We start from the raw sequence: 13,871 nt of genomic DNA, 5'->3' as shown, positions 1-13,871 counted from the left end.
TTCATAGAAAAGAATTTGTCCACTCTGCGTTATTTTATTCAGAGGTCAGTTTTGTTTAGAATATGGATGAAAATATACAGATTATTCTGAAACCCTCTGATTTAAATAGGTAAACTAACCCCTACACAAATATGCCATGCATAACACTTGGCTCCTGAATATCAGCCTGGGTTCCCCTTTATCTGTGTGGTCTTCCTGTACATCCCGTAGTCTTTGGTTTCTGGCATCTGGAAAGCGATTCTCGGAAAGGAAAGAATTCCCAACATAAGGGCAGAACGCAGGTCTATAAGTGGGAATGACGCCATAGAGGGGAGATTGCTTGGCTTTCCATCAACAGCATAAAGGCAGCGAAATAGGAGTCAGGGCCTCCTGTACGGATAATTAAGGAAATCCATGAGAGGCCAGAATAAAGGATAACAAATTTTTATTGGGGGAAAAACTCACAATAAGGGTAGAGAGCAGTGGTCCTCTGCCCTGTGGGCACTGGGTGCTGCAGACAGAACTCCGACCACCACCCAAGAGAGCATGCGCACTTTCCGTCTGCACTTCAGGCCACGTGACAGTACCTCAGACCACGCCCTAATGGGCCCGTGCCCAGAATGTGGTAATAAACCACAGCAGCACACTCAAAACCCATGGCCAGGCACCGTGTTTTTACACCTTTGATCTCGGCAACCAGGAGGCAGAGTCACGACAATCTCAAGTTCGAGGCCAGTCTGAGCTATGCATCAGGACCCTGTCGAAAAAATAATACTTTGCTGTCTCCTAGAGAGCTGTTCTGTTGGCGCCTTGGAGGGCCCCTCCACAAACCAGATCATCTGAGCTCCTATCAGTTGGCCTTCAGTTAGGCTCTTCCATAGGAACCCGAGGGGTCAGGAAGCCCCTGTTAGCTCCCTCCCTGTTAGGACTCAGACACTGTGTGCTTGGGTGCCCGACTGCGGCTTCAACTCTGGTGCATTCTGGTGCCATATCTCTTCTTTGTCTCCAGAGGCTCCTCCTGCTGTTACCACCTTGCATGGTCCTTAAATCACAAAGCACCTTTGTAAAAAGTCTTTTCATTGAGCTCTCCTATTGCCCCTCTGAGATGCCGTTGTTTCCTATCAGGACACAGACATAGATAGCACCTTTGTAGGAAATTTACAAAAGAGCATTCAAATTAGCTTCGTGGGTTCACTATATTATCACCACCTCTAGTTCTGTATAGTTTAAAGTTTTCCTAAATGAAAAGGATGACCCAAAAGAAAAGGAAAAGGGAACTGTTGGTGCAGCTTGCATGGTTTCGTGGCCGCAGAGCTGAGCTGGCCATCAGTGCCAGCTCTGTCCCTCAGCTTGGAGGGGAGGTTTGTACCCAGAATGTCCAGCCAAACCGAGCAGCCCCATAAAGCAGTGGGTAGATTCCTGGTAGCCAGACTGTTTTAGGAGAAGATGGGGGTCCTATTAAAGAATATTTTAGACTTAAGTAATTATAAACCAGAAAAAAAATAGTAACAAAACAAGCCCTGCAGAGCAGTGTGCTGGGGGAAAGGGCCCTCAGAACTCAATCAGCTCACATTTCTGTAGCAGCGGCATGGGGATTTCTTGCTACCAGCCCGTTAGCAATCAGGGCTGCAGCAGACAGAACTCGGGTGTTCTCTAAATCATCAGCTCAGTCCGCAAGACTGCACACATACACACCCACCACATACCACACCCTCACACATTCACACACAACACACACACAGTCACATACACATAGGCACACTTCAGACGCGAGTTGCAGACCCCAGATTGTTATCTGTGTGTGACACCTGACTGTAAATTGGAGTTACTCCCGCCCCCTTCCTGTGTTCGGTTAATTTGCGTGAATATCTCATAAAACTCAACTAGACTACATCTGCTTGCCATTGCTTGGCCTCAGCTTCAAACACTGGGGAAAAGGCACACCTCTCTGGTAATGGGCTGTGGGCTGGAATTCTGCAGTGCAGTTCCTGACAGGAGCATTCTCTGGCCATCAACCACTGCCCTCTAAAGTGTTTACACAGGAGAGTCAAGGGGGAGTGATGGTTTAGAAAGACTAATCAGACAGCACTTGCAGGGCACCCTTGAGAAGAGAAGAGTGGCCACAGGAGTTTGTGTGAGTTGGTGTCACCATCTGTTCTCCAAAGAGAAGTGTGGGAAGGGGAGAGAGAGCTCGTGAGAGGTTTACTGACATCCAGAGGGGAAGGACTGTTTAGTCAATAGGTCACGAGCATAAGGAATCACAGGGTCTCAGAATATGCTCATGGGCTCTCTGTCCCCTTTGTATAGAAATTCCTGGATGACATTAGACAGGGTGATGAAAGACTGACAGTGTTGACAGACAAAAAAATATTAAGACAGCAACATTAAGTCTTATTACGTATGAACCTTTTTAACTGAATGCTGGCACACCTATCAAATTAGACCCAAGATGATATTGCAAAATTAAAAGTCTAGTATAGGTGTGTGGCTCGTTGATAGAGCACTTGCCTAGTGTGTACAAGACCTTGGTTCAATTTCCAGCACTGCCAAAATATAAAATAAAACCCTACTAGACATGCCACAGGCATAAGCAATCGCTGACTCCTGCTAAAACATCCCAAAGAATTTTTTTTTAAGACCCAGAAGGATCTTTGTTCAAAATTCTCTTCCACTGAGAAAGAGTGTCCTTACTAAGGCCCCTACCTGCTCAGATCCCTTTCCTAACCCAGTTCTTAGTACCGAAACTGACAAAGCCAATGAAGCCATCAGGATCTGGACTAGAGCGTTTCAAAACTCTCTGGGAGGACGGAAATGGTAGTTAGTCCCAAGAAATTCCTTATCCTAGTTCGCACTTTTCTTTATAGATGAACCTATATAAGATTTATATAAGAACTCTTTACACTTAGGCATGAGTCTGAAGCCCTCTGGCCCCGGCTGCACTGTCTACGAACGTTTGCCTTTATGGTTTGGTTCATGGTCTCAGGCATTCTTGCCACCAGGTGATGCGGCTTCCTGTGTGAGAGAGCAGGGCAGTGTTGGCTTCTGAGGTCATTGCAACATCAACTGACCCATGTCTTCCTCTCCAGCTGGTCACCAAGTCATGTGGCTTCCTGTGTGAGACAACAGGGCAGTGTTTGCTTCTGAGGTCGTTGCAACATCACCTGACCCATGTCTTCCTCTCCGCCTTACAGATACCTGCCTGAGATCATGAACGATGGGCTGACCAACCAAATCAACAATCCTGAGGTGGAGGTGGACATCACCCGGCCCGACACCTTCATCAGACAGCAGATCATGGCTCTCCGCGTGATGACCAACAAACTGAAGAATGCGTACAATGGCAATGATGTCAACTTCCAAGACACAAGTAAGAAAACCCGCGCGAAGACATGGAAGATGGTTGTGTGCGATGACCCTCTCGATGATTATCTTTAATTACACTTCACCTGTCCTTAATCGTGAGCTTTTCCAGTCTGAGACACAAAACTTACACGCTAACTAAAATCATAATTCCTCTAAATAATAGAGGCTTTGTGCATGTGTGTGTGTGTATGTGTGTGTATGTTTATACCTGTTTGCATACATGTGTGGATCAGAGGACAGCCTTAAATGTCATTCGCTCTCTGATATTATCAACCTTACTATTAGAGACAGAGCCCTGGAGCTCACTGATTCAGCGAGGCTGGCTGGCCTGTGGTCCCCAGGAATCTTGCTGTCTATGCCTCTCCGGTCCTGGAATTTCAGGTGCACACCAAATGCTTGGCTGCTTTTGTAAGTGCTGGACTCACACTCAGATTCTTGTGCTTGCACAGCAAGTATTTTGCTTGCTGAGCTACTATCCCAGCTTCAGGTAAAATATTTAGCCACATGAAAGCAAAAACATAATTTCATCTACCAGTTGACCCATTTATACTGAAGCGATCATTCTTCCCTTGCCTTTTCTATAACAACATTTATATCTACTCCAAACTCTTCCCTGCCTCACCCATCACCGCCTAAAGAATCTTCTATGGATTTCTTCACAAGCTGGGCATGAGTCCCCATCCTGTCTCTTGTAAATGATATCATACACATTCCTTGAATTTATGATGACTCAAAGGTCACACATGTGTGGTAGAAACTGCACTTCAACGTTTGAATTTGGATCTCTTCTTCGGTTATAATTATGTGGTCTGATTTTCTCTCATGATTTTGGACAGAAGACTCAAATCGACAGACCCAGTGAGTCCCGAGAACACAAAGATAAACAATGACATTCTATGAGGTACTGTGCTAGGCTAGGACACTATGTAAATTACATATTCTCAATTTGTTTGCAATTGTAGTGTTTTTAATTAGTGAGTTTATTGGGACATGACTTCACTGTAGATAGAGAAGAATCTGTGCCTCTTGAGACTCAGATTCTTTCATTACAAAGGCATTATTAAATGCTTAGGATACAAATAATGACAAGAAGTTCCCACTAGGGGCCTATTGAAGGCTCCTCTGAGGTGACATTTTAAAGAGCTAAGAGAGTGTCTCGAGGGCAGAAAGCAGGTGCAATGCATTATCTTCCTCTCTGCTCAGCTGTACACAGACACAAACCGTAAACATTTAGATCCGAAATATTAGAGAATTAGTAAACGGCTGAAGTAATATTTCACATGACCGTTTCAGTGGGGATCATAAGAGCATTTGCAGAGATTCTCTGGGCTCTCGGAAGTGAGCACTGAAATGAACTTAAGTATATTTGGTTTTTGTCTAAGTGGCTTCAAGATGCATAGCTACAGAGGCAAAGACTTGTGGGTTTTCTCCTCAGGAATGTTGTTTTTTCTCTTAACTGTGTAACCTGAGAGAATCCACAGGGGAAAAACATTCGTGACCATGATTTATAAAGCTGCCAATGATGCTGACGTCACTCGCTGGAGCTGAAGATGCCTGTGTATTTGGTTAACGAGTTAGAAAGACACAAGCTACAGGTGGAAGACATTAAGTCATCTCAGCTCCGCCTCCCTCCTGTGAAGCTGTTCCCTGCGGAATGTTCTTAGCACCTCCCTCCATTTTAAAGAACTCAAGAATTTATTTTCTCCATACAGGGAAATTGCCACCCAATGCTATCAAATTTCTCAAAATCATTCCATTATCTCTTTTGGCTTTGGCTAGACCTCTCTCTTCCTCTTGAGAAGAGAATGCTCCCCCAGCCTTTAGCCTTCACTGATGACTCAACCTCAGGGTCCCCATTCCATCCGTCCCATTGTCTCCCTGCAGCCACGTGCTGCTGTACCTGGAGAGTAACTGTTTAATGTATGATAAAGTTAGAATTATCTGATCTTGGCTTTATCACAGTTCCTTCTTCTCTAGCCTAAAGAGATGTCATCCTAGAAAACTTGAGGAATGTGAAGGAGGCATTGATTTTTCTCCATTTCTTCTCAGAAGAGAACAAAACACAGGGCAGTGGAGATCATCCCTTGGTTCTAACTCGAGCACCGACTGTAGCCGTGTCAGGACAGTGCCTGGCCCGTGTGCCGTTATCACACTCATAGCTGTCACCACTCTTATTGCTTGGAAGCATAATTTCTAAGTTGCCCGTTCTACCCCATAACACCTGCATTTGTGATCCCCTTTAGAAAAGATGGGGGCCATTGTTTTTCATAGCCAGAACCTCTTGTCATTATTTGCTTCCCACAATTTTAATATTCTAAATCACTCTAATAATATCTTCGTAAAGGTCTTATTACTTCTTGCTCATGGTGCCGGTGTTGAGAACAATTCCCTTTGCAATTCTGATATCTCTGGATTTAATTAATAGGCATTTTTCTACTCATAAAGGCCAATAATGATAAGGCAGAGAAATGATAAGAAACAAGGATAATGTATTCAAATGATCTTATCTGGTATTTAGAATTTCCACTGGGGGCTGGATAATGGGGCTGAATGTCTCTTCGTCACTCAGAGGAACAATAGAAGAGTTCCTACAGCGCCTTGCCTTGATTTAAGTAACATCTGAATCCAAAATGGCGCCCGTGTGTCAGGAGCAGTGAGGCCCAAGAGCCGGGGAATGTTGGTTGAACTCACTGAGCAAATGAGTGGGCCAGCAAACCTCATTACACAGATCACGGTTCCTGAATCTTTCCAGAAACACTGTCTCATTTATCCTCACGATTGTTCTGGGACATAGACGTTAAGCTGTCCACGCATGTCTGTCTAAGTTAATAATGGTAGCTTCCATGTTAGGCCACACTTCCTGGAGGAATCAAATCTCTTCCATCTGGCATGACCGGCAGCCGTGAGTTTGCCTGTACATCTTGTCCAATTGTCCTGACACACAGACTATTACCAGTGCCTTGGGTATAGCTATTGAAACCGGTAGAAGTTGTTGCATTAATTGCTCAAGACATATTGACTTACTCAACAAAGATTCATTGAACATTTGATGCACATGAGAGATCAGTGGCCACCTGGAAATGAATGGTCTATGCAAAGACTCTACCATCAAAACATTTGTCTTTTGTCTTCAAGTGGAGTACGAACAGTGAATGAGCAAATACATGGTACAGGCTCTGAAGCACAAAGCAGCAAAGATCATAATTACTTCTTTAAGACAGACAGACAGACAGATAGGTGTTTAATAGAGAAAGAGATAATTGGTAGATGATTTATAGATAGTTAATAGAGAGATAGTATATATATATATATATATATATATATATATATATATATATATTGTGTGTGTGTGTGCACGCACACATGAGTTTATTGTCTTCATGTATGCAGAGGCTGGGAGAGGCCGGAAGAGGGTGTCAAGTGTCCAGGAACAGAGTTACAGGTGACTAGGAACTGTCTGGCACTGATCCTGTGGAATGAACTGAGGCCCTCTGTAAAAGCAAGACTGCCCTTATCCCTAACACCATGGCTCCAGCACCAGGAACACAATTCTTAGTCATTTAAATGTATCTAATATCAGTGTTTTTGAGGGGCCACCCATTACAAGTTTACCCTGGGTAGGTACCAGTGAGTACCGTGTTTCAACGCTGTTTCTGGCCTGTTCAACCTGCCCACGAAGGACAAACCTGTGGGCAGATGAGCAACCCGTTGCTGGAGTGCTTCTCCCAATCCTTGCGGTAGGAACTGTACGGTTGTTTGTCTCTACTTCCGCCCAAGCACTCTAACTTTCCTTGTCAATCTTCCCCCGCCAGGTGATGAATCCAGCGGCTCAGGCAGTGGCAGCGGGTGCATGGATGATGTGTGTCCCACAGAGTTCGAGTTTGTCACCACTGAGGCCCCTGCGGTGGACCCTGACCGGAGAGAAGAGGAATCTTCGGCGGCGGCCGCGCAGGGCAGCTCCTCCCTTCTTCCGTGGTCTCTGGTCTGCACGGTCCTCGCCCTGCAGAGACTATACAGATAATCGCCGGCTTTGGTCAAACGGAACTGCATTTTAGCTCTTCAGTGGCCAACTCCCCTCTTTTCTTACACTCTTGGACAATGGACCATGCCACAAAAACTCGCCGTTTTCTATGACCAGAGAGCAGTGTTGCAACCTGCCTCCGTTTTTGTTTTCCCAAAGAGCACCGGGTGCCGGAGGATCGGCTTCTTTCCTTCAGCTCTCTCTGAGGACCTTGTTTATTCCAGAGAGAATTCTTACTCAAATCTTTCGTACCAAGAGATTTTTTTCTTACCGTCATTTGCTTTTATGCTGCAAAATTAAAGGGATTTCACGTTGTGAGGGTTCTTTTTTTCCTAGCACCCCACTTAAAATAAAATGAGATAGGAAGAAAATAATTTTCCTTTTCTAATCAGGCCAAACCCCAAGACAACTGCCTTTTCAACAAGGAAGCAAATAAAGGAACTCTCATGCTATCCGGCTTGGTGATGACAGCCAGCTCCTCGGGCGAGCTTTTCTGTGACAAGCCAAGTTTACAAAATGCTTATGAGGAGGAAGCGTAACATTTTTTAATGTAGTGGAAACACGCTGTTGTCTTGGAGGTATTGTCTTGCACTCTGCCCAAAATGATTTGGAGGTACTAATAGTAAATTTAGGATTCTGTCTTTATATAAGTAGTAATCTTACAGCAACTCAATGCCTCTCTTTCACCTGCCTGATGCCACATTCACTGACGGCGGTATTTTCTCACTCTCCTGACACCTGTCCATTGTACCAAATTGGCACCAGTTGTCTTCAGTTCTTCACGGATGCCCCTGTCAAGTCTCATTTCTCCTGGGTCTTGCCTAAAAAAAAAAAACAAAAAAATTATCTTCATTGGTACAGTCTCGACTTTCGCCACCAGTCTGATGTGAATTAGACTCCTAGTTCCTCTGTTCCTGACTGTCCCCCAGATAAAAGTTCTCTCACTGACAGTGATAATCAGCTCCACACATGGGTTTCTGTTCTAGACTCTTTGATTTCTGTCAATTGGTTTCAGTGTTACAAGGGCATTCTCTTGCAAAATAACTCACAACAACAAAAAACTCAAGACAAAAAAAAAGAGAAAAAAACACTATATATATAGTACTGACATGGAGATTTCGTTCACTTTTTTAGTCTTAGTAATGATCATCTATTTTTATATCAATATATATATATAAATCACAGATTTTAACTTCTTAATTCCAAGCTCAGGGTTGACACTCCTTTGTAACAAAACTGTTCTGTCAACCAGGTCTTCTTGTTTTGTGGGGCTCAGAGAAGGGACTCCCCAAGGATCTGTGAGCACCAAGAAATCAAGAAAGAGAACTTTTTATGTATCTAACTGTTCATCTATTCCAAGTTTGCCAGGGCACACCCTTCTCACACAAGTTTGCTCTGTCCCTGTGCTCCAAACTGTCCTGAGCTCATGGGATGAGCCCTGGTGTACAGGACGTTACTGGCAATGGAATGCGTATGTGTAAAGAATGTTAGTCATGAAAAACCATTGCTCTCAAGTACAACACCTCTGGCCTAGGACTCCTGCTGTGTACCACAGTAAATGACCTAAACTCGAGGCCAATTCTAACCGACCCACAAAGTCAGGCTCAGTGCTTCTCCCAGCAGAGAGAAGCAAAGCAAACCAAACTGGGGTTGTTTGAAGACGGTTGGCTAGCCATGTGGTTTTGGTTTTGAGGGGAGGGTTATTCGTTTTGTTTTGTTTTGGGTTTTGGTTTTTACAATGCATCTGCATTAGAGAGAAGAAATATTTCAAGACACCACGGCACGCCAATCACATCTTAACTGGCTCATCGACAGTATTGACACATAGATGGTTCTATCTCTATTTTCACCAAAAATGAAATTAGTTATCGATTTAGTCACCATGTCTAAGTAGAACACATGCACTAGTATTAAGCATATTTGAGCACTTTTGAAAAACAAAACATCTTTACCCACATCAGTTGCTACTGTATGCCTAACAGAATACGAAGTGTAGGATTCTGAGAGACTTTGTGGCATCTTTCACTTCAGTTTGTGTGAAGTTAATCCTTAGTCAAATCCAGAATTTCATCCCTCTGGAAAACCATCCAGTTCACTGCCCCCCTTCGGCTTTTAGTCACCAGTCACAGATAACATATCTCATTAGTATTGTTCGTCGCCAAAACTTATGGTGCAATACAAATTAAAGCAACTTTGATTCTCGAGGATATTTGAGTAATAATTTTTAGGATGGAACATGAAGCTCCATCTTCCTTTGAGAAATATTTCTACATTTTATTATTTCTATAACATCCATCAAGATTCTTATTTTTTACTATGCTTTTGACCCCATATGGGTTGTTTTTGCGTGCACCTGACAACACATTACATTAATGAGCGTCAGCCCATGTTCTGTGCACACTATTCACACAGCTACTATAAAAATGCTTGCTTCCTTCGTTCCAACACCTATATTCTCAAAGGTATTCCTACTGACAAAATCTACCAGGCGAGAGTTAGAATGAGGCTTGGCCAACTAAGCCACATCACTCGTCACCTTGCACGGACATGGTCAAAATATCACTCACTTGAACTTCCTGGTTTTTGTCGTCATCCATCATATGGGTTTTAGAGTAATTTAATGCTCAGGTGTTTTGTTGTTTTTTTCTGTTCCCTCGGCCTTTTCAGTGAGTTTCCCCTTTTCAGTACTGTGGAATCCTCCTCGCAAACTTGCTTTCTCATTTTAGCAGCGTGATAGGGGGTGTGTTCATGCTCCATCGCCACTCATAGCCTCCCCTCATTTGTGAAGATGTCCCCTAAATTCCATAATCACCTCATAATTTGTGTTATGAGAGGAATGGGACCCCAAAATGGACACTAGAAATTGGTGGGTGGTGCTCATAACTGCAAACACTTAGCTTATTGAAGTGCCTCTATTTACATGTTCTTTAGTTATAATATGTATTTTTCTAACAGAAATACACGTCTGTAATTGATGTTTATTATACTTTGTATATGTTACAACAAAGGCTACATGGAGGCTAATGTCTTCAGCAGAGAAGAATGAACCGTAAATTTATGAATAGGAGCCCTATAGTCCTGGATTGACAGCCATGAGTCAGCCTTCTGTCGTTGCAGTGAAGGCCAAGTTGGCACTTTGACCACACCATCGAAGACTGTAGCGCTGGAAGTCTGACTCCCTTACCGTGATTCACCCAAGGAGGAAGGTGCCATGAACCACCTCCTCAAATGTAAGGGGTAGAAGCTACTTTTGTCTGCACTGAAAAACACGATTCATTGATGAGTGGTAGTAATTTTGAAAGGAGCATTCTTTAAATCAAACACATTGAAAATATTGTTGAATGCAGAACCATGAATCCTGAGTTCCATTCCCTGCTAGAGACATCAGCCTTCTTCAGTTCTTCTTGCCATTACACACATATTTGGCTACAGACTAAGCACCAACTTAAGTCCTCAAGGAGGAATACAACTTGGTAAAATCCTTGCTTGCGATTCTTTTCTCACCTCTTTCTGCAAGGCTAGTTATCAGGTAGTTTGACTTTAGGTTTCAAGTGTTAAGAGACACAGGATTTGACTTCTCCCAACACCTGCAGATACTCAAGCTCATTTTCTTTGATTTACAATTGCTAACACATTTAAATTTTTTTAAAAAAAAAAAATGTAGCCTTGCAACCAGAAGAGGAAAGTGGTCCGTAAGTTCTAAATCTGCAATGTGTTCATCCTTGGTAGAGACACTAGCCAGTGCTTAGTCTTAGGCCAACTTCTACAAATAGAGTACTGATTTGTATGCACTCTGGAGACTTGCTCTGTCATGATTTGCTGCAGCCCAGATTCAGCTTAGCATGGGAATGCTTGGGACTTCACTGGGAGTGGAGTGGATACTGGAATCATTGGCGTGGCCTTGTAATGGCCAACTCCGTGAGCAACACCTGATGAAGGCACCACAGTGTAGTCTCTGTGCGCATAGACAGAACACATATGCGGGAGAAATGTGTGCACCAATCAAACCTAAAATTTTATGTGACTGTCAAATGACTATTATTTGGGTTAAGATTTTTTTTCATTTCTGATTTGGATAGAAAATTGCTATTAATCTTGTATTAAAATAGTTTTTAAAAATCTACCTGTGCCCTCTCTGTGCTTCCTAAATGATATTCGTAGCCTGTGGTTTATATTTTAAAGTCTTTTTGTTCACATCACTTTAGAAGCATCAGTACTGAAAATCCATAGTCAACCAAGCACACACAGCACTGGAAACCGCACACCTCGGCAAGTTTAGGACTTTCGGTTTCTTGACGTACAAGGAAAGCGCTCGACCCCTCTTCTGTTTCTTCTTGAAAAACCCATGTAGCATCGTAGAACTAATATCAATACCCTGCAGATGAGGTCAGAGGAAAATAAGATCACCTGTCAAGGGACTAACTGCTTGCAAATGGGCAAACCCCGTCGACTTTCTGAGATGCTCCCCTGTCCCCATTTGCACTGAATACGCTAGCCCTCTAGATTCACTTAACCATCGGTCTGAAACTCCTCTCCGGTCACCCTGCTGTGGGCGCTGGGTCGCAGGTGCCCAATTGCCACCAGGTATGAGGTATTCAGTCCTCAATGTCGTTAGCCATTATTTTAGTAGAAATACATCATTAATTTCAAGAACACTCTTAAATGAAGGAGTCTATATTAAAGAGGGTATCAAGAATGCGGCATTTAGCTGTGAGGAATGCTACAATTTAATTCAATTATCACCATCATGGTTTTTATCAAGCAAAGCAGTTTTCACAAGACCATTTAGGGGCTCTAGAACAAATGCACCTACAAAATCAGAATGCAACAGATTTCAATTAGAAGCAAACTGGAACCAGTTTAACGGGAAGGAAGAAAAACTATGAAATGCAGAGTACTTTTCATTAAGTAGTAAGAACGTTTATTTTGAATAAATAGTCTGTGAAATACTTATCAAACACGAGCATCAAAATATAATTTTTTGAAACAGTGGCAATTAGAGGTCAAATATCGTTTTGTGTTTGAGAGCTAGCGAGGCACGGCTGCCAGTGTGAGCCTGGAAGAACAGATGTGCACTCTGCTGTGGTCTCTGTGTGCTGCTCTGCCGTTTATTTGACAGTGTAAACAAGCAGGAAAGCATACAGTGTTAGGTTATACATGGGGCACACAACAAAACCAGGAGGAATCCAAAGCCTCCTTTCTAACCTGCCAAGGGAACCTGGGCTCTTGTGCTCCTTGAAGCACAACCAGAGCAAGAATGGGGAAATGTTGTCCTGAGAATACACCAGCGTGGAGAGCAACAGAAAGGAGGCCAGCACACTGGATTCCAGAATGCAGAAAAACATCTACCTTAAACAAGCTTGTCTCTTCAAAGCACACATAGGGTTGTCTGCCTTGTTTTAAGAAACTTTTCATGGACTTAGGTAAATGACCTTTCTTTCCAGAGATACGTGATGACCCGTTATCATGGGCCAGCAACAGTTGCAGGTCTAAGAGCAGGTGGCATGAGCTCTGCTTCTTTCTAAGCATCATGCATCTCACCCGGAGTTAGGCAGATACAGCCAACATTTAGGTGAACATGTGAACATGGTAACTTCAAAACGTGGGAGACATCATGACGGGACTTACACAGGAATGGCACCAGGGAGGGACTCAGGTCATAGAGAGCCCCCCAGGAGGGTGTGAGCGCCCATCTAGTGAAATGAGGGAGGAATCAACCCTCTGATGGGACGCTGGCTACTCGCCAGACCCACAAAAACTGTAGGTGCACAGAGGACACCTACAGCACGCTTGGTCATTTACCTGTGTTCTATCTTAAACCTTTTTCTCAATTAAAACCCTAAGTAGAGAAACTATGAGCTCCGGGTGCTTGCATGTGAATTGAAGCATGACACGTGGACAAGAAGTACATGAAGTCTGCATTCCATTGCCTGTCAGTTTGTCCTACATATCACATTCAGAAGAAAAGCAAATTCTGAACAGTGTCTTGTAGATCCAGGGCCTCTGCCTTTCATCGGTCTTCCTTGCAGTTTATTTACCTGGTGCAATGGTCAACCTGACTCCACATAGAGGCTTAAACAACTGAGCAGCCAGGCAGCACAGGCAGGAACGAGCATGGCACCTTTGCTGACCACTGTAGCAGCATCCGGGAAAGGACTATGATGCTGGACCCTTGTCCATTTAAGTCCTGGTGCTGGTGGCCATGTCTGTCCTGAACTTTTCTCTTTAGACATCTGGAAATGTGACTGTCAAGTTAAAAAAAAGGTCTGTCTAAAGAACGAGATTATTCTCTTTCTTGATACAGCACGCCTTATATGTAAGAAGCAGCTCATACAAAAGGGAAATGTCACATTCCTCTTCCTATCATGATCAACGTCACATGTCCCTGACTTAGGCAGACTTTCCTGCCTTGGCCATACAGAACAAAGAACCTGCATGGTGAAGCCTTCATCTTCTCTCCTGGCTTTGGTTGGCCACCTTCATCCCTACTTCTCTCCCCGCCCCCTCA

The 13,871-nt window shown here is 43.6% G+C and overlaps 1 protein-coding gene across 1 annotated transcript in view; it reads left to right on the top strand.

Annotated features, from left to right (window-relative positions):
* The window catches only part of Gpc6 (glypican 6), a 979,653-nt gene extending 968,250 nt beyond the window's left edge, over positions 1 to 11,403 (top strand). The window contains exons 8-9 of the mRNA XM_057786799.1: positions 3,171 to 3,346; positions 7,155 to 11,403. Coding sequence (XP_057642782.1) covers positions 3,171 to 3,346; positions 7,155 to 7,363 — 385 coding nt within the window. The 3' untranslated portion in view covers positions 7,364 to 11,403. The remainder of the gene's footprint in view (positions 1 to 3,170; positions 3,347 to 7,154) is intronic.
* The last annotated feature ends 2,468 nt before the right edge of the window (positions 11,404 to 13,871 follow it).

The sequence above is a fragment of the Chionomys nivalis genome, chromosome 12, assembly GCF_950005125.1.
Source record: "Chionomys nivalis chromosome 12, mChiNiv1.1, whole genome shotgun sequence".
In the NCBI taxonomy this organism is placed as follows: Eukaryota; Metazoa; Chordata; class Mammalia; order Rodentia; family Cricetidae; genus Chionomys; species Chionomys nivalis.
The sequence above is the reverse complement of the archived record's forward strand: the minus strand, read 5'-3'. Positions and strand labels throughout refer to the sequence as shown.